The sequence below is a fragment of the Arvicola amphibius genome, chromosome 4 (assembly GCF_903992535.2).
Source record: "Arvicola amphibius chromosome 4, mArvAmp1.2, whole genome shotgun sequence".
In the NCBI taxonomy this organism is placed as follows: Eukaryota; Metazoa; Chordata; class Mammalia; order Rodentia; family Cricetidae; genus Arvicola; species Arvicola amphibius.
In genome coordinates this window covers 41,750,337-41,770,507 of record NC_052050.1, presented here as the reverse complement: position 1 = coordinate 41,770,507, position 20,171 = coordinate 41,750,337, and the positions used below count along the sequence as shown (strand labels likewise).

General features: G+C 39.8%; 2 protein-coding genes across 6 annotated transcripts in view; both read left to right on the top strand.

The window, feature by feature from the left end:
• Nf1 (neurofibromin 1) overlaps positions 1 to 20,171 on the top strand; it is a 246,953-nt gene that overhangs the window by 208,406 nt on the left and 18,376 nt on the right. For all 5 annotated transcript variants that reach the window (XM_038324993.2, XM_038324990.2, XM_038324991.2 and 2 more), the window contains 10 exons: positions 599 to 700; positions 2,414 to 2,554; positions 4,960 to 5,086; positions 6,905 to 7,036; positions 7,927 to 8,062; positions 10,698 to 10,855; positions 16,108 to 16,230; positions 16,968 to 17,095; positions 17,432 to 17,532; positions 19,956 to 20,098. In XM_038324993.2, coding sequence (XP_038180921.1) covers positions 599 to 700; positions 2,414 to 2,554; positions 4,960 to 5,086; positions 6,905 to 7,036; positions 7,927 to 8,062; positions 10,698 to 10,855; positions 16,108 to 16,230; positions 16,968 to 17,095; positions 17,432 to 17,532; positions 19,956 to 20,098 — 1,291 coding nt within the window. The remainder of the gene's footprint in view (positions 1 to 598; positions 701 to 2,413; positions 2,555 to 4,959; positions 5,087 to 6,904; positions 7,037 to 7,926; positions 8,063 to 10,697; positions 10,856 to 16,107; positions 16,231 to 16,967; positions 17,096 to 17,431; positions 17,533 to 19,955; positions 20,099 to 20,171) is intronic.
• LOC119811266 (keratin, type II cytoskeletal 8-like) lies at positions 13,406 to 14,840 on the top strand. The gene is given in 4 exon segments (XM_038324998.1): positions 13,406 to 14,072; positions 14,075 to 14,619; positions 14,621 to 14,661; positions 14,663 to 14,840. Coding segments are annotated over 4 exon segments (1,431 nt in total).

Sequence of the window (20,171 nt, the reverse complement as noted above, 5' to 3'; positions counted from 1 at the left end):
CTATAACTTCCAGTTTTTAAAAAACAATCAAATTTAAATAATATATTTTGAAACAATTTTTTCCTTACTGTAATTCTTTAAAGTAATGAAATCTTATCAGGAGAAAATACCTTTAAGTTCAAGTTGGTGATGAAGGCCTTTAACCCCAGCACTCTGGATACAGAGGCAAATGGATCTCTGTGAGTTTGAGGCCAACCTGGTCTATACAGTGAGTTCCAGGGTAGCCAGCACTACATATTAGAGAGAACTTGTCTCAAAAATAACAACAAAAAAAAAAGAAAAATGCCTTTTAAAAAGAATGTTTGGCTCTTTTTCTAATCAAGTATACTTAATAGTCTATCAGTTCTCAAAGCCTTATAGCCTTATATAAAGCTACATAACTCATAATTAATATAATAATGCTCTTCTTACTAGAATGTAATATAGAAATATTTTTAAAATAAGAAACCAATTATACAGCTTTCACCATTTTTATAAATAGTTTGTCAAATAAACTACTTGTCAAATACTTAAATGTGTCTCAACTAAATCTGAGAGTCATTGTAGGAGCTGATGTTTTATTTCCATGGAAAGTCAAAGATTTCTGTCTTCCCGAAAGGCGCTTGAAAGCTGCTTAAAAGGCCCTGACACGTACAACAGTCAAGTTCTAATAGAAGCCACAGTGATAGCCCTGACCAAATTACAGCCGCTTCTCAATAAGGTGATGATCATATCGAGCATGAGTTTATTCATTTTGGGTATTGTTACCATGTGTCTTTTCTTGTACAGAGTTTAGAAAATATGATGAATTGAAAAGAGTTTATAAAGAAGAAATTATAGTCAAAGTGGAGTAATGTTGCTGGGCCCTAATGTCTTTCTTGTTGGAGGGGAGGTTGGGGTGAGAAGGGGTAGTGTCAGCGTCTCAGACACTGTCAGAAGGCAGACAGCCGACTTGTTTATTTAACAACGAGGGGAAGCTCATATACCCTTCCAGCACCCAAGCGTTCCCATCAGTTGACATTGCGTGGTCACTCCTCATTGACTATGCAAGAACAGAACCTCTGACAGTACCACGTAGATTCTAGGTTGGCTCCTCTCAGTCTAGTAGACCTTAACTTCCTACAGTTTCTTGTCATAAGAGTTAGAAAACAGGATGGATTAGCCTAGCATGGTGGCCACACCTTTAGTCCCAGCATTCATGAAGTAGAGGCAGGTCAGTCTCTATGCGTGTGAGGCCAGCCTGGTCTACATAGCAAATCCCAGGACAGCCAGGACTACATAGAGAATACTTGTCTCAAAGAGAAAGGAAGGGTTAGGGGAGAAGGAGAGGGTGGGAAGAAGAGTGGGGGAGAAGAAAGGAAAAAGAAAATAGGGGGTAGATTGAAAAGAGGTTGTGAAGAAGAGGTTGTCACAAGAGTTAGTTGTTTTTGGTAGAGGAAGTATAGCACATCTTTTCTCCTAGGCTTATGTGTTTGTAGTATTTTTTTCTCTTTGCTACTAAAAAAGATGAGTATAAATTCTTAATTCTTTCATCTAATAATTTGTTGAACATCTTCTGTGTATCTGGTAGAGAGATATATTAAACATAGTTAATAAAGTGTTCTGTATCTTAGATGGTTGTGGATATTGAGAAGTGAACAAATAGAGTAGACCACTACTTAATGTTTTAGTTAATGGTCCCTAATTACTACAGAGAAATGTGAAGGCAGAAGTATGCCTGGTCATCAAGAGAGTTTGTATGCTGGACTAGTGTGTAATGCGAAGAGATAGCACTTGCTTAGCATGTACGAGACTCTGGATTCATCTTCACCGAGAGAGGGGGAAGGGGAGTGAGGGAGAGAGGGAGTTAAGAGTTTATACTAATAAAAATGAGAAGTTGAAAGGGTAGAATCTAACTAGATTTAGAAATAAGCAGGACAGTGGAGTGGTGGATAGACCATTCTAGTAGAGAGGTGATAGAGAAAATTGTAAAGATTGAATAGAATTAATCTAATATTCAATAGTCTTCAGAAAGGAGTTTGGAAATGATCATTTCCTAGTAGCCAGTATGATAACAACAGAACACAGTTAGCCTAGAGTACACAGTAGATCAGAGAAGGGAGGAACTGCACACTGAAGGAAAGTTAGTTTGGGGACTGTCTACAGTGGTGATAAAGAAATGGCAGGTGTCAGCAACTACTGTAAAAGAGTCAGCAAACTCTGGAGATTAGATTTGGCATCCAGAATTGGGAGAAATCCCAGAGGAAGCTCAGGCTCTTAGCCTAGCTGATGATATTTTTACTTAGACACATGGAGGGGGGTCCAAGTGCTTATCTGTCTACTCATGTTTCCCAAAGGCGTGAAGACACAGAGATTTGGTGAGGCATCCTGCTTTGTTTTATGATGCAAAATGCATTGTTTGCCACCCTAATCTGGAGTGTATCTACTTTACCAGGACTCCCCACTGCACAAAGCCCTCTTTTGGGTTGCCGTGGCTGTGCTGCAGTTAGATGAAGTCAACTTGTATTCAGCAGGTACTGCACTTCTGGAACAGAACCTGCATACCTTAGATAGTCTTCGGATATTCAATGACAAGGTGAGTAGACTTTCCTATGAGCTCCATATTGCTCATGGTGAGTCTTTTTTTTCTGCTTGTCCATAATCTAAGTATGAGTTTAATGCATTTTATTGTAAGTATAGTTCTTAGTAGGTCAGTAAAAACTATTTAATCCTTAGTTCCTATATAGAAATAGCCAAGAACAATATGTCCTGCTCTTAGTGATTGAAATAGTAATTAGTAGGGCTGGAAAGATGACTCAGCAGTTGGGAGCACTGATTGCTCTTCCCAGCACCCATATGGCAACATCACCACCATCTCTTAACTCCAGTCCAGGAATCCAGTGCCCTCTGTGACTTCCTTGTCACACTGCACACACATGATACACAAACATACATGGAAGCAAAGCACCCACGAACATGAAATAAATAAATAAATAAATAGATAGATAGATAGCTAAATAAATAAATAGATAAATAAATAAATATATTTTTCATAATTTTAAAGTAGTATTGAGAATTAATAATAGCTACCACACCAAGCTGTGTGCATTCATTATTGTTGATTTTCATTCTCTATCCCTATTTATTTTTATTTGTAATATATGTTAGACTTTTTATTTATTCAATAATAAAACTTATTTTTATTGAAAAATTATCCTTAGTGAAAAATCTGTATAATTAGTAACAGATAATGGAAGTTGGAGAACCTAAAGAAGTTTTGTATACTTAATTTTACAAGTTTGTCCCCCCTCCCCTACTGCTTTGCCTAATTGCACTTTAAAGAATACCATTAGCAGCCGTCTTCACATTTATTAACCTAGATAGGGGTTGGATTTTGGCTCAGAGTATAGAGGATAAAATTAAACAGTACAAAATTAGGCTAGTGGTATGGCTTAGCAAGTACTTACCACCAAGCCTGACAACCTGAATTCAAGTCCCAAGACTTACATAATGACATAGTAGAAGCATATGTGCACTAAATAAATGAAAAATACTGTTTCAAAACTCATACAAAATTATATTCCTTTTGTTTTGGAGAAAAATAGTAATAGCCTAAGAGAAAAGAGAAGATTCTTTTGAAAAGAAGATGTGTATGTGTACATGTGCTTGCATTATATTTGAAATTTCCTTAAAATGAAATGAAATGAACTATGGGGAAATAGAGTATGAGCGAAGTCTGAAGACATCTGGTCTACAGTACTTGTTCAGTGTATATAATGTGGTGCAGACACACAACAACTGAAGGTCTAGGAAGTGTGGAAACAAAGTGATAGGTAGAAGACAACTTGAAGTTCACCAGTCAGACCTGTCCATAAAAAGAGAAAAGAGTAAAAAAGTTAGCACCTGGAATATGTCTGGTTCTGAGCTTGTCTTGAGACAATAGTGGATCCAGTAGTGACTAACTGTTGGCTGTTTGTATTTTAAGAATATTTACAAATAAAATAGATGTCTCTAAAGCCTCTGCCTTGCTATTTTCTTTCTTTCACATGTATTTTTGTGTTTGTTGGGGTGAGTCACATCACAGTATGTGTGGGGGTAAGAGGACAACTTGTGGGAGTCATCTCTCCTACCATGTGGATTCCAAGACTAGAACTCAGGTGATCCAACTTGACCACAAACACTCTTCACCACTGAGCCCTCTCATCAGCCCCTGCCTTGCCATTTTTACTTTTGGAACATCATAAAAGGAGGGGCTAATCTTGACACCAGGGCCCCAAAGTACTAGGAATCAGAGTTAATAAAGATTTATTGAGATCACTAGGATATTCTCCAGGATGGTAGAGTCAGGGTAATAGTGCACACCTCTGGGTCCTGCTACTTGAGAGGCTAAAACAGACGTTTTAAACCTACATGGGCAACATAGTGAGTCTCTGTGTGAGTTTGATAGCAATTAGCAGGCAAAAGTAGCTGGGCATTGTGGCTGATGGCTATAATGTTAGCACTTGAAAGGTTATAGACATAAGGTGTTAGCTTTTATGTAACTTTTCCTATGCAGCAGGTTCAAGGTCAGCCTGGGATAGATGGGATTTCATTTACCAAAGACCAAAAACAGAAAATAGAACAATAGCTCAAAACTATGTATCATGGGACTACAGATGTAGCTCAGTGGTAGAGTGTTTGCCTAGCGTGCATGAGACCCTGGGTTCAATTCCTAGCACACCCCAGCACACACACAAATTGTGTTGTAAATCAAAGCAATTTGAGTTTTCCACTATCTTATTACTTATCTTTTTTACTATCTTACATTTATAGTACCCTAAATGTTCTTAATGGGGTTTTCTGTTAACTAAAAATTTCTCTGAAAAAGTAAGTTTTTAAATACCGTGTCTGAGCCAGGAGTATATACAGCTTAGTTGACTTGGGGTTCCAGTACTGGGGAATGAGAAAGGAAACTTCTGTGTAAAGTCCATCAACTGCCTATCTCCTAATTGTTTTTAATAGAGTCCAGAAGAAGTATTTATGGCAATCCGGAATCCTCTGGAATGGCACTGCAAGCAAATGGATCACTTTGTTGGACTCAATTTCAACTCTAACTTTAACTTTGCACTAGTTGGACACCTCTTAAAAGGTAAAGACTCCTTTTGTCGGGACATTTCATGAAATAGTATCGAGAAGCCAGAAATTACTAAAAGGAATTGATTACTTGAGATAATTTAACATAATCTAACCCATATGTTTTACTTTAATCGAAAGCCATATCTGCATGAGTTGTTTCAATTAGTATTTAACTAGAACCTAATTTCTATATCAGATCTTAAAAGAGCAAAATAAGTGACAGTAAAACTTGTAAGTACTGAGCACTTAATTGTTGTTATTGGTTAATAATACACTGCATATTCATGTTATTTCATATATGTATGTTACAGAATATTGTACAGATTTAATCACAAAAGGCTTAGGGATTAGCTCAGTTGTAGAACCTTGTTTAAGGTCTTGGGTTCAGTCTCCAGCATTGCCAAGGAGTAAAAGGGATTTCCAGTTAGTGTGCATTAATGTTCAGATATGATCCTAGTTACTCTTCAACTTGTTTCTAGCACGTTCTCTATCAGCACTCTTGTACCATGTACGGATGCTCCCGCTGCTGTGTACCGTGTACCTTAGAGCATCGCCATTCTGGTGCTGCTCTTCCGTATTTCATTGTTTCATAGCCAACCGTCTCCACTAGACCAGCGCTAACTCACTGCCTTACCTAGCTTTAGCTTCTCATTACCGACTTCATAGTTGCACAACCATATTCTATTAAGGTGGTCAGGTTTTCTTGTTTTGTTTTTTAATTCATTCAAATTTTACATACCAATCCCAGTTCCCCCTCCGTCCTCTCTTTCCGCTCCCTCCCCATTTCCTTCTATCCCACCTCTGATCCATTCCTCCGAGAAGTTAAGGCCTCCCCTGGGAAGTCAACTAGAACTGTCCTATCCCCTTGTTGAGACAGGACCAAGGCCCCCACACACACTCCCAGCCTCACCCATGCCTACACTGAGCAAGGTATCTCTACATAGAGAATGGGCTCTACAGAGTCAGTTCATGCATTAGTTAGATTCTAGTTCCACTGCCTGTGGTTCCAAATGCTGCTTAAGCCACACCATTGTCAAGGTGGGCAGTTTTTTATTATATAGCTCAGTGTGGTGGTACACACATTTAATCCTAGCACTTGGGAATCAAAAGCAGGTAGATCTCTGTGAGTTCAAGGCCAGCGTAGTCCAGAGTTACATAGTGAGACCTTGCTTCAAAACTCAAAGAACAAAACCCAAACCAAACAAAGAAGAAAATAGAAAAAGAAGAAATAATTTTTAAAAACCTGCTTATTTTTATTTTATGTGCATGAATGTTTAGAGTATTTTGCCTGTGTGCGTGTATATGTAACACCTGCGAGCGTGTTACCTGAGGTGGCTATAAGACAGACTGGACCCCCTGGAACTGGAAGTGTAGGTGCTTGTGAGCCACTTGGTGGGGTGCGGGGACCATGCTCCGGTGCTCTGGAAGAGCACCCAGTGCTCTGAACTGCTGAGCCATTGCTCCAGACCCAAAGAAGAAACTCTTTTTAAGTAGTAGAGCCCTAATTTCAAATGAAATCTCAAGGGGACCTCTGATGCTTAGTTTTTGTTTGTACTTATTCCTAACCTCTGTGCTTGTTTCGGAAATGAAAAATCAGCAATGCCAGCATCTTTCCTAATGCCTTCTCCTTTAGGGTTTCGGGGAGTATCCTCTTGTACACATGTGGGGTACTTAATCTTACGTATAATTAACTCCACGTTTTTATATTCACAAAGGGCTATTCTTGGATAGCAGGAATTTTCCTTTTCTTAGAGTTACTTGTCACAGCAGAAGAGCTCAAGCATTTGTTCATGGACTAAGTTAACTTGTTATTTGTTTTTTCTTTTTATAGGGTACAGGCATCCTTCACCTGCCATTGTTGCAAGAACAGTCAGAATTTTGCATACACTGCTAACTCTTGTTAACAAACATAGAAACTGTGACAAATTTGAGGTGAACACACAGAGTGTGGCTTACTTAGCAGGTAAAAGCTCAAAACTGACAAAATTAGTCTACCTCTATTGTTGGCTTAAGATCACCAAAAGATACCCACGCCTAGCTTCAGGTCTTTGCACTAGTTCGTTGGCTAAATAGAACATTCACAGTTCAGTTCTTTGATATTTAAAATTGTAATGATTTTGCCAAAATGTTTTTGATCATAAAAGAATTTGCATTGGGATCTGAAATATCCTAAAATTGGATTGCTTCAGCCTATCATCCCAGGCCTTCATAGTCTTCTATTCTGTCCTCTATCTAAATTTCATGAACATCTCCTTTTATAGCCTCTCCAAAAGGACAGGCTATTTCAAGCCAATCTACTTACTGTCTTCTACAGGGCTTTCTGCCTCTTTAATACTCATTCTTTGTGCTCGTTTACCTGGGATGCCTGTCCCATCCCCACCATTTACTAAACTAAATCTATCTTATCTGATATTTATTGTATTCTACTCAGACAATGTAGTTTGATGGAAGATGCCTATTTTCACTTTAACAAAATTTTCATTGTTTCCAGTTTTTTGTTTGTTTCAAGCATGTAACCTTGAGGAAACCATTTTACATCCCAGAATATTTTTATCAGTGCATTTCAGATACATGCCCTGTCTGCTTTTTGTGATTATTGAAATAGGCAGTCAAGTGCCTTAGAAAGTAAGGTGTTTATCAAATTTCTTTGTGTGTTTCATGTTTATGTAGATTATAAACTCTAAAGGATAAGTCTATTCTGCAGGTATATAGACTTCAATCTCACACTGTCCACGTCTTTTTATGTGTACATGTAATAGTAATATTTTTTTAAGTTTGGAAGAAATGAATCCTGTTTTAGGTCGCACTTGTTTTTTACATTTTTTTTTAATCTGCTTTTCCTTTTCCTGTTAGCTCTACTTACAGTGTCCGAAGAGGTTCGAAGTCGGTGTAGCCTCAAGCATAGGAAATCCCTTCTTCTTACTGATATTTCAATGGAAAATGTTCCTATGGATACATATCCCATTCATCATGGTGACCCTAGCTATAGGTAAGTGGACATGGTATCATAATTATAATCAGGCTTCAATTTCCATGTGATAGAAGCTAGCAGCAAAGTAATCTAGAAGGGAGCAGAGTGGCAGCTCAAGATGGTCTAGCAAGTGTAGAAATCAAAGCTTCCTCTTAGATGAACACTATTTTATATGGGTTGTATTAAAGTCATTCTAGTCTGTTCTGATATTATCATTATTTCACCTCTTTAAACACAGAACACTTGAATAATAGTAGAAAGACCATCCTGACAGGTTTGGTTGCAGAGAAGGACCTGGGAGAAAACTAACATGAAAATAGAAGCATCATTGCATGCCTAAAGACTAAGTGATATGGGGCAGAAGAGCTGACTCAGCGTTTTAAAGTGTTTGTTTTTGTTTTGTTTTTTAAGATTTATTTACTATGTATGCAGTGTTCTGACCCTGCAGGTGAGAAGAGGGCACCAGAACTCATATAGATGGCTGTGAGCCACCATGTGGTTGAGCCATTGATCTTAACCTTTGAGCCTTCTCTACAGCCCACTTTGTATTTTTGCAAAGGACCTGGGTTCAGTTCCCATCACCCATGTGGTTGCTCACAACCATCTGTACCTGAAGTTCCAGAGAATCTGACACCCTCTTTTGACCACCGTGGGGCACACACATGGTAAATATACATACATGTAGGCAAAACACTCATACACGTGAAGTAAATAAAATATTTTTTTTTAAAAAGTGATATAAATTGGTAAAAACATTTGCATGCACTGTTTACTAATGTCATTACATTAGAACCTTTCTATGGTGTAGTTTTGTTGTTGTTGCTTTGATTCAAGGTCTGACTTTTTGTCCCTGGATGGTCTAGAAATCAGTATGTAGAGTAGACTGACCTTAAACTCACAGAGATCTGCCTCCACCAAGTTCTGGGATTAAAGGCCTTTACCACCATACCCAGCTTCTATAATGTAGGTCTATATGAGAGAATCATAAAACTCTGTCTACTGTAATGTGTGGCTTCGTCTAGGGTTTTTTTTTTCCCAATGTAACTGCTTTGGGGGATTGTTCTATAATATGAATTAAACAAAAATATATTTGTGGTTTGGACACACAGTGTTGAACATAAGAAAATGATCTTTGAGAGATTATGTCATTAAACTTACTAATATCTTTCTTTTTGATCGTAAGAAGACCTCACCAGCACTTGACAGCAACAGTGTATGCCGGTTTTCCCCATAGACACAGTGTTCTATGTGTCTACTTCTTCAGTTATTCACATGAGTTTATTTTCTTGCTTTAGTTATTAAAAGGAAAAAGTAACTTAGTTGCCTGTATTTGGGAAAACAATTCTCAATCTTAATTTTATTGGTTTTTAAATGATGCAATAATACAATTGCTTATTTAGACTTTATTTTCTCTGATTATAAAATTCAGTGCAAATTGGGCGGTGGTGGTACACACCTTTAATCCCAGAAGCAGAAGGAGGTGGTGGATATCTGTGAATTCGAGGCCAACTTGGTCTACAAAGCAAGTTTCAGGACAACCAGGACTGTTACACAGAGAAACTCTGTTTTGAAAAACCAGGGGGAAAAAAGAGAAAGAAAAGAAGAAAATTCAATGCAATAAGTTCAAGAGATCTATTATTCAACATAAGTTAATGACAATGTATTTAATATATATCTGAAAAGTGCTAAGGTGAAGGTAAAAGATGTTAGTGTTCTCACAGCAATACAAGAAAAATATGTAGGGTAATACATGTCCTAAGTTTGCATATTTTAGGCATGCCACATGTGTACATTATAAAAATCATGTTGCGGGGCTGGAGAGATGGCTCAGAAGTTAAGAGCATTGCCTGTTCTTCCAAAGGTCCTGAGTTCAATTCCCAGTAACCACATGGTGGCTCACAACCATCTGTAATGGGGTTTGGTGCCCTCTTCTGGCCTACAGGCATACACACAGACAGAATATTTTATACATAATAAATATTTTAAAAAATAAAAATAAAAGTCATGTTGCACACAGTAGAAATAATGCAATTTTTATTTGTTAAATTGGAAAATTTGGAGCCATGTGTGGTGGCAAATGCCTGTAGTCCCAATACTTAGGTGATAGAAGCAGGAAGATCAGGAATTCAAGTTCATCCTTAGCTATATAGTGAGTTTCAGGCCAGCCTGGACTACATGAGACCTTATCTCAATCAATCAATAAATATATAAGTAGTTTGGGGTTTAGAACACTTGCCATGCATTTGTGAGGTTCTGGATCCAATCCCTGTACTGCAGGAAAGAAAAAGGTAGCAAAATTATGCAGTATAGATCTTCCTATATAACATTGATACTTCCGGGAGTACATTAGGAGTTGTACCCTAAGAGCCAACTGTAGTGTAGTGGTACATATCTGTAATGCTAACATTCTGGAAACTAAGGCAAAAGGATTAGAAGGTCAAGACCAACTTGGAATGCATAACAAGTTCGAGCCAGCCTGGGCAACTTAACGGGAACTTAGCAAGTTTGTGTCCTATAGCCCTTTAAAGTGCAGTTTTCAGACTAATTTGTTGCCATCATTAGGAAGTAGGATAGCTGTTAGGAATGAGTGAACAGTAGTTATATTTGTCATCTTCTTGTTAATTAATTCTTCTAAATTATTTAAATCTCCCAGGACACTAAAGGAGAACCAGCCATGGTCCTCTCCCAAAGGTTCAGAAGGATACCTTGCAGCAACCTACCAATCAGTAGGCCAGACCAGTCCCCGGGCCAGGAAATCCATGAGCTTGGACATGGGGCAGCCTTCTCAAGCCAACACAAAGAAATTGCTTGGTTAGTTTATCTTGATTTCATGTCAATTTTTACATTATTATTGCTGTGATAAATGGTTAGCTACTTTCTCTCTTGGAATTATTTGAAACTATTTATATTGTCAGCGTTTACTATTTTGATGTAACAAAAGCTTTTGTGACTTTTTAATTTCATTTATTTACTTTATGTGTATGAGTGTTTTGCCTGCATTTGTATAGATGTATACCACATGTGTGCCTGGTGCCTGTGGTTGCCAGAAGGGCATCATATTCCTTGGAACCGAAGTTACAGACATTTGTGAGCTTCCTGTTCTTGCTGGGAACTGAACGTGGATCCCTGGAAGAGTGACATGTGTTTTAATCACCAAGCCATGTCTTCAGCCCTTGTATGGCTTTTATAAGGGAGTTTGATTTTGATAGATCAGTTCAGCTATATCTACTTAGTAACTTCAGATAGTATTGTGAAAATGTTTGTGTTCATAAGGAAATTGGTGAGCAGACAACAAAGTGTAACACGAATAACCTTTCAGTAAATGTTGAAAGAAGGAATAACAAATGCCAGTCATTGTTACATAGGTCTGTCATCTTCTATTGAGTTCCTTTCTGCTAACCCTTTGTCATCAGTAATGCTGGGAGTTTCCCAGCTACTTTGTGTTTTGTAATTATGGACTTTCATATCAAGGAAGTTGTAAGTGAAAATTTAACCTCAGAGAAAATATGGTATTAAATTTCTTCAAACTGTATTCTAGGTAGAAAAGATAGGGTCTCTGTTCAACAAAGGGGTTATCCTTTGTTGGTTATGACTTAAAATCAGCTGATGACAACAGTATATGCCAGATAGCATTAAAACGATAGTGTTTTGATGAAGAAGCTGAGGCTCTTACGAAATTAAGAGGTAATATTTGAGCCGGATCTTAAGATATGGTACATATAGCCAGATAGACGTGATAAGGAAGGGTGTGCATTCAAGAGAAGAAGTGCGATGGTTGAGGAGAGCGGGAGAGCAGTTGTGGTAGACCAGACGGAGTGTTACAGGAAAGTCACATGGGAAATGAGGCTGGAGAAGTCATTGTGATTTCCATTGAAGACTGCCATGGCTGGGCATGGTGGCTCCATTTTAATCCCAGCACTTAGAGGCAGAGGTGCATCTCTGTTAGGCCAGCTTAGTCCATACCGTGAGTTCCAGAACAGCCAAGGCTTAGTAGAGAGATTCTGTCTCAATACAACAGCAAAGATTCTGCCATGATGAGAGAGATGTATCATATCATACATCCAGCAGAGATCTTGAATTAAGGAAAGGAACAAAATGTGACTTTTATTTTTTTGGAACGTTTTCCCAATAGCAGTGTGGAGTAAGGGGACCATTTATAAGATTGACTTAGTAATCTAAGAGGAAAAAAAATAAACAGTGCCAGCTCACACTAAGGCAGAACCTCTGGGAAAATAGAGTCCAGTGTGAGGTATTTTCACAGGAGAGTGGACAAAAAAGAGTTGATGCCTCACTGATGAATCAGGTGGGAAGAGAGGACTGTAAAGATGCCATAGGTTTCTGGCTTCAGAAGCTGGCAATCAGATATGATTGTGCTGCCTATGATTCCTATGAGGTAGAAGCAGGTGGAGCACAAGAAGAGGCCAGCCTAGATCACATAGCATGTTTCAGGATAGTCCAGGCTACATAGTGGACCCTGTTGATAAATAAAATAAAAGTTGAGTAGCACTTAGATATACTAGGCTGGAACTATCGCTTTCCACTACAAGGTACATATATTCAAAGGAGATCAGATCAGTGTTGAAACAGCTGCATTTTGTGTGGTTGCAGGACTCACAAAGAGCAAAGAAAACAAAGCAACCTCAGTGTCTATCTGTTAATGAATAAAGCATATTTTTAATTCAGATCTACAAATAATAGCCGTAAAAATGAAGTACTGTAATTTGTGACAACATGGGTAGAATTAGAGATTACTGTGTTAAATAACTCAGGCACAAAACGAAACACTGCATGATGTCACTCAAATGTGAAAGATAAAATGTGGCTCTCATGTTAAGGATGGATTGATGGTCCCCGGAGACTGGTGGGCACTGAGGAGCAGGAGCCCTGCTTTGCTGTTGCACATTGGACAGCCGTGGAGAGCAGCAGTTCGCCATACATTTCAAAGCTGGGAGAAAGGTTTTGCATGTGTTCTCCTTAAAGAACTGATAGCTGGAAGTGGTGGGGCACACCATTAATTCCAGCAATTGGGAAGCAGAGCCAGAAGGATCTCTGTGAGTTTGAAGCCAGCCTGATCTACATAGCATGTTCAAAGACAGCCAGAGCTACATAATAGAGAGTTGCTGTCTCAAAAAACAAAAACAAACTGATAACTATTTGAAGAGTTAGATAATTGAATTATAGGAAGAGGAGGAGATCACCCAGGAACTAGTACAATTAAAGTAGAGAAGGACAAATCAATGGAGTGACCACCTTCCTCCAAACACTATAGAAAGCACTAATGGGATAAAGGGTCTTTGCTAGGCACTGTCCCATGGCCTAAAACCAGCTGCTGCACTCGCTCTTAAACCTCCAGACTTCACCATGCCCATCAGGGTGACCTACAAGGTGTCCACCTCTGGTCTCCAGACCTTCAGCACTCATACATGCATGCACCGGTGTGCACATCAGCTTTTCCAGCCTTCCCAGGCTGGGCAGCAGCAGCTTATAGGGAAGCCTGGGACCAGCATGGGTCTGGGTGGCTTCAGTAGGGCTAGTGTAGGAGACATCACAGAAATCATGGTGAATCAGATCCTGCTGAGCCCCTTGAAGCTGGAGGTGGATCCCAACATCCATGCTGTGCACACTCAGGAGAAGGAGCAGATTAAATCCCTTAACAAGTTTGCCTCCTTCGTTGACAAGGTGCACTTCTTAGAGCAACTGAACAAGATGCTAGAGACCAAGTGGATGGAGCCATTGCAGCAGCTGAAGACACTGAGGGGCAACATGAACAACATGTTTGAGAGCTATATCAATAACCTTCAACGGCAACTGGAAACCCTGCGGGAAACCCTGGGCCAGGAGAAGCTGAAGCTGGAGGCAGAGCTTGGCAACATGCAGGACCTGGTGGAGGACTTAAAGAATAAATATAAGGATGAGATCAACAAGCATACAGAGATGGAGAACAAATTTGTCCTCATCAAGAAGGATGTGGATGAAGCATACATGAACAGTGTGAAACAGGAGCCCCACCTGGAAGAGCTGACTGATGAAACAACTTCCTTCAGCAGATCCAGGAAGAGGAGATCTGCGAGTTGCAGTCTCAGATCTCATACACATATGTGGTGCTGTCTATGGACAACACCTTCTTCCTGATCGTGGACAGCATCATTGCTGAAGGCCATGCTCAGTGTGAGGACATCACCAACCACAGGCAGGCTAAGGCTGAAAGCATGTATCAGATTAAGTACGAGCAATTGCAGACTTTGGCCGGGAAGCACGGGGATGACTTGCGCCACACAAAGACCGAGATCTCTGGGACGAACCACAGCATCAACCGCCTGCAGGTGGAGATTGAAGATCTCAAAGGCCAGAAAGCAACCCTGGAGGCTGCCATCACTGATGCTGAGCTACTTGAGGAGATAGCCATAAGGACGCCAATGGTCCAGATGGAGGCTGCCCTGAAGCAGGCCATGACCCAGCAGCTGCGAGAGTACCAGGAGCTGATGAACATCAAGCTGGCACTTGACATTGAGATTGCCACCTACCACAAGCTACTGGTGGACGAGGAGAACAGGCTGGAATCTGGAATGCAGAGCTTTGAGTATCCGTACAAAGACCACCAATGCCTACTCAGGAGGGCTCCGCCTATGGAGGACTTACCAGCCCTGGCTTCAGCTATGGCATGAGCTCTTTCCAGCTCAACTTCAGCTTTGTTGGGGGCTCCAGCTCTTTTAGTCACACCAAGGTTATGGTTGTGAAGAATGACACCCACGATGCAAAGCTGGTATCAGAGTCCTCTGATATCTTGTCCAAGTGAACGGCTACTGGAGCTATTGCCAGCCTGTGCTCCTGCAGCTGTCCAGGACTCAACAGAGGAGACAGCTGTATGGCAGAGTGCAAGGAATGAGGGACCCAGCAGAGGATCAGCCCTAGCCCTCTGACCAACCTTGGGAGAAATCTTCCATCTGGCATACCCCTCTGGCCCCCGCCTCCTCCCAAACCCAGTGCAATTGTATTTTTTAAAATAAGGCCTCAGCTGGACCCATCCAAAAAAAAAAAAAAAGCATTTCAAAAAAGCAGTTTTCATCCTGGTCAGTACAGGATCCTTAGCAGTGTGATCTCAGGCTGACCTCTTAACCACTCATGGCTTCTTCCATTCACACGAAAGGTAGAGGCTGGACTAGATTCTTCTAGATGCTTTTGGCCTTGTGATTTGTGATTATTACTCTTAGTACATGAGGTCATAACATTCTATTTGTCAAATCACTTGTCTGATTTTGTAATATTGGCTTCATTTCTGGCTTTTAAAATGAGTTCATTTAAGGTATGCATTACAGACTTTTTCTTTTACTATGTGTGTATTTCTAAGCATTAAACCCCTATGCTCACTAGACAAGTACACCACCACTGAGCTACATACCTCCACATTGTTATTTAGAACTGCACCAGGCAAAAAGAGACATTCTCTGAATCTAAAGAGCAAAGAGAGATCATAATGTGATATAAATACTTCTCCTTTAAATAAGAGAAGGACATTTAAATACCACTATATGTGATTGGGGAACTCAAGGCCAAGTGTGAGACAGGACAGCTTGATGCACTTTTGAAATGTCTCCTTGTGTATCTAATTTTTAGTAATTCTGGGCATACATATCTTGAACGATTAAAGTCAAATTTTAATTTTTACCTGTTATGAAGATTGTTGATCTGTATTGACTTTTTCTTGACACCAGCTTAATCCCCTTACTTGAACAGGCTGTTCAGGTTTTTCTACAGTTCCCACAGACCAAAATCTCCTCCTTGTCTTTGTTACCAATACTTACTCTTCTCGATGGAGTCTAGTTTATCCTCAAGTTAGTAAATATAATCTCAAGCTTTTTAGACCAGTAAAGACTCTACTCTCCTGGCAAGCTGTGGGCCAGACCCCTTGAAGAGGAAATGAAGAGGGCCATCTAGACACTCTGCTCCAGGGATGTTCCGCTCACTTCAGGCCCTTCCCTGCAAGCTTACATTATTAGGATATTATTATTATTTGTAGACACTGCTGTTAATGAACTTTCATCTGTTATAACTTTTATTTATAGGAACAAGAAAAAGTTTTGACCACTTGATATCAGACACAAAGGCTCCTAAAAGACAAGAAATGGAATCAGGAATCACAACACCCCCCAAAATGAGAAGAGTGGCAGAAACTGATTATGAAATGGGTGAGACACAAGCTGATAAATAATCTAGATCACTGCAGACAGAGAAGACACATTTATTTCCGGCAGTCCTTATGATCTTTAGGGTACAGGGTACAGTATAGAAACGCATACTCTTAGCCGGGCGGTGGTGGCGCACGCCTTTAATCCCAGCACTCGGGAGGCAGAGGCAGGCGGATCTCTGTGAGTTCGAGGCCAGCCTGGTCTACAAGAGCTAGTTCCAGGACAGGCTCTAAAGCTGCAGAGAAACCCTGTCTCGAAAAACCAAAAAAAGAAAAAAAAGAAAAAGAAAAAAAAGAAACGCATACTCTTGTTTCAAAGATAAGCTCTCTCTATAGCCCTTAAATTGGCAGTAAAAGTAATTGACCAGAGGAGTATGTTGAAGGGGCAAAGACAGAAGGATCACAAATTTGAGATCTGAGCCAGGTGGTGGTGGCACATGCCTTTAATCCCAACACTCAGGAGGCAGAGGCAGGTGGATCTCCAGGTTTGAGACAAGTCTGATCTAACTGTGAAGCCATGCCACAAAAAAAGGTTACTAGACAAACAGACAGATAGACAGATAGATAATACAGCACTGCCAATCACTAGCTGATAGTTATATTAGTGCATAGTAACTCTGTATGATAGTTATATTGATAATTAAGATGTCTATTTAAAGAACTGTTGAATTTAAGATGTAACATTAAAATATGTTGAGTAAAGTGACTGTAGGTACTCTACTCCATGTCCTACTGCAGAAACCCAAAGGATTTCCTCACAGCAGCACCCACATTTACGGAAAGTCTCAGTGTCTGAATCAAATGTTCTATTGGATGAAGAAGTACTTACTGACCCAAAGATCCAAGCACTGCTTCTTACTGTTCTGGTAAGGAACCCCCCACCTTTGCCTATCTGTTTGTTTGTTTACTTATTTATTTTTGTGGCAGGGTCTCACAGTGTAGCCCTGGTTGTCCTAGAACTCACTGTGCAGACCAGTCTGGCCTTGAACTCTCAGAGAGCCATCTACTTCTGCCTCCTGAGTACTAAAATTAAAGACATGTGCCACCTCTACTCTTGGCAGAACTTTCTCTTTTTGAGGGTTTCCCTGCTCAAATTCTTAGCAGCCCCTTAAATATTACAAATATGAACGGAAGATGTTTTTAACTTCACCAAAATATAAAGGTTCAGTCGTAACATGTTTACTTTTTTTGCATCTTGGCAGGCTACACTGGTAAAATATACTACAGATGAATTTGATCAACGAATTCTTTATGAATACCTAGCAGAAGCCAGTGTTGTATTTCCCAAAGTGTTTCCTGTTGTGTAAGTATCTCCTCTTGTTTATAGTTAGCCTCTGTGTCTGTCTTTTGTCAGGTGCTCTAAAAAGGTACAGGAAGTGTATTTCAGTGATATCTACTACCTGAGTGGGGAATGGAGCTAGTGTTTTTAACCAGATAGAGAAATGGTTAGTGATTTTTAAGGCTTGGGACTACAGCTCTGTAGAACATATGCTTAGCATGCACAAGGGCCCAAGGTTGATCCCCAGCCCCCAAAACAAAAACCGTGGCTGTGGGGCTGAAGAGATAGCTCAGCAGTTAGGAGCATGTACTGGTTTTGCAGAGGACCTGAGTTCCATTCCCAGCATCCTTTCTAGCCTCGAAGGACACTGAACACATATTCACATTTACCCACACACAAACAGACATGCAAACACATGATTGAAAATAAAAATAAATCTTAAAACCTATAATTTAATAGTGACTACAGCTGTTTTTTCCCTAATGTTACTGATTACTTTAGTGGGTCATCTTAATGGGTATTGTACAGTTTTCACAGGAGCAGACTGATAGATTGCTGTGTTTAAACAGCTTGCTTAGTGTTCTTTTTGTGATGGTGGGGGGTTCCCAAATCTTTTCTTTTAAATATTTCACTTACTTTAGCGCACACATGTGGAGGTGAGTCAGTACTCTTCTTCCACGTTTGCTCCTGGAGATCAAACTCAGGTCATCAGACTTGACAACTGTCACCTTATCCCCTGAGCCATCTTGCTAGCCCTTTGTTTTCTTTTTAGTAGAATTCCTGTTTATTCACAGCTGAGTGAGCACAGAATTGACCTCTTATCCAGGAGGTTGGTTTTACTCTCAACACTTTAACTTCACAGTATTTGCTCTCATTTGATTTCTGTTGCTGTGATAAAACACTGACCAAAAATGCTTGGGGAAAGGACTAGAGAGCTAGCTCCACAGTTGAGAGCACGTCTGCTTTTCCAGAGAATGACTCCCAACACCCATATGGTATCTCACAACAGTCTATAACTCCAGGTCCAGGGAATTTGATAACCACTTCTGGCCTCTGTGGACACCAGGCTGCCCTGTGGTACACAGACATAAATGCAGACAAAATTCTCATGCACATAAAAAAAAAAAAAAAGAATAGCAACTTGGTAAGGAAAGGTATTATTTCATTTTATGAGTTAGAATCCAGTCATTGAGGGAAGCCAGGGCAGGAACTAAAGCAGAGACCATGGAAGAATGCTGCCTACTGACTTGTTCAGTTACCTTTCTCATACATCCCAGGCCCACCAGTCCAGGGCTGGCACAGTCTTCAGTGGACTGGGCCCTCTACATCAGTTAGAAGTCAAGAAAACAGTACAGAGACCATTCTGATGGGAATAATTCTTCAGTTGAGAGTCCTTCTTCCTGGGTATGTCAGCTGACAGCTCTTACAGAAAGTTGTTGGCAAATTTAAAAAACTTTAAAAGGGCCTTTGTGTGGAATGCAGAGCAAGAGTTCAGGGTGAAGGATAGACATAGGGCATAGGTCTGGCTAAAGCCTTTGTGTATGCCATTGTTAAATATTGAGTTTATATCGCTTTGTACAGTGCAAAGCTGTTGGGAAATTTTTAATTAGTAATGAGGTTACTATGGAAATATACTCTGGCTAATATGTTGAGAATGAGTTGGAAGAAACAATATGTTGATTCGGAAAGATTGTAATAAGGACACTATTCCAAGAGGCCAGTATCTGGGGTATAAGGAGAGGTAAAATTGAAAGCACATTTACGAGGAAAGAATTCTAGAGGTTGTCCATGCAGGTCCCTAAGTACTGCTAGATGGATGGTTTGCATGTTAAAGTGGATGGTAGTGGTTTCATTGCTGAGATAAAAATCTTGGGAGAATCCCATACCTATGAAGGGGAAATAGAATGAACCTGGTGTTGGACATTTTTAAACAGTTATGTCAAACAACTGAAGATATTGTAAGCACACTTTAGTTTATAAACCTGAGTACATCAGTGCAGGTTATTGAACATCCAGCATTTGTTGTTTAATCTCATTTTAAAGTTTCTAAATTTCACATATCTAGATGTTATTTTTTTAAACAGATTTTTATTAGTAGATTGCAGCTGATTTGGAAATGATTTCTTTGTAAGGTTCCACATTCTACCCCTTCCAAACTGATTGTGCTTTCCTTAGCAAAATTCAGTCTGAATGGTACTAGTTAGTATTAAGTTTGATTTTACCCCTCTAAGTGTATACAAGCAGACAGCAGAGGACGTAGAGGGTACCAAGTGTGTGAAAATGAAAGGCAGTCCACTCACTCACACTCACTAACTAGATGGCTTAGAAAAGCACCAGAAAGCTAACAGCGCTTGTCTTCAGTTTTGCCACATTGTTCTAAGGAATATATATTATGCTTTCCAGTAAATCTTTTTTATTTAATGTTCCTCTGTTTACTTTTTTTTTAGGCACAATTTGTTGGACTCTAAGATCAATACCCTCTTGTCATTGTGCCAAGATCCAAATTTGTTAAATCCAATCCATGGAATTGTGCAGAGTGTGGTGTATCATGAGGAATCCCCTCCACAGTACCAAACATCTTACCTGCAAAGTAACTAAGTATACCAGGAGAGGACCTGATAGCCTGCAGCTGTGGCACTGTTGTGCAAGCACTGATGTAGAAT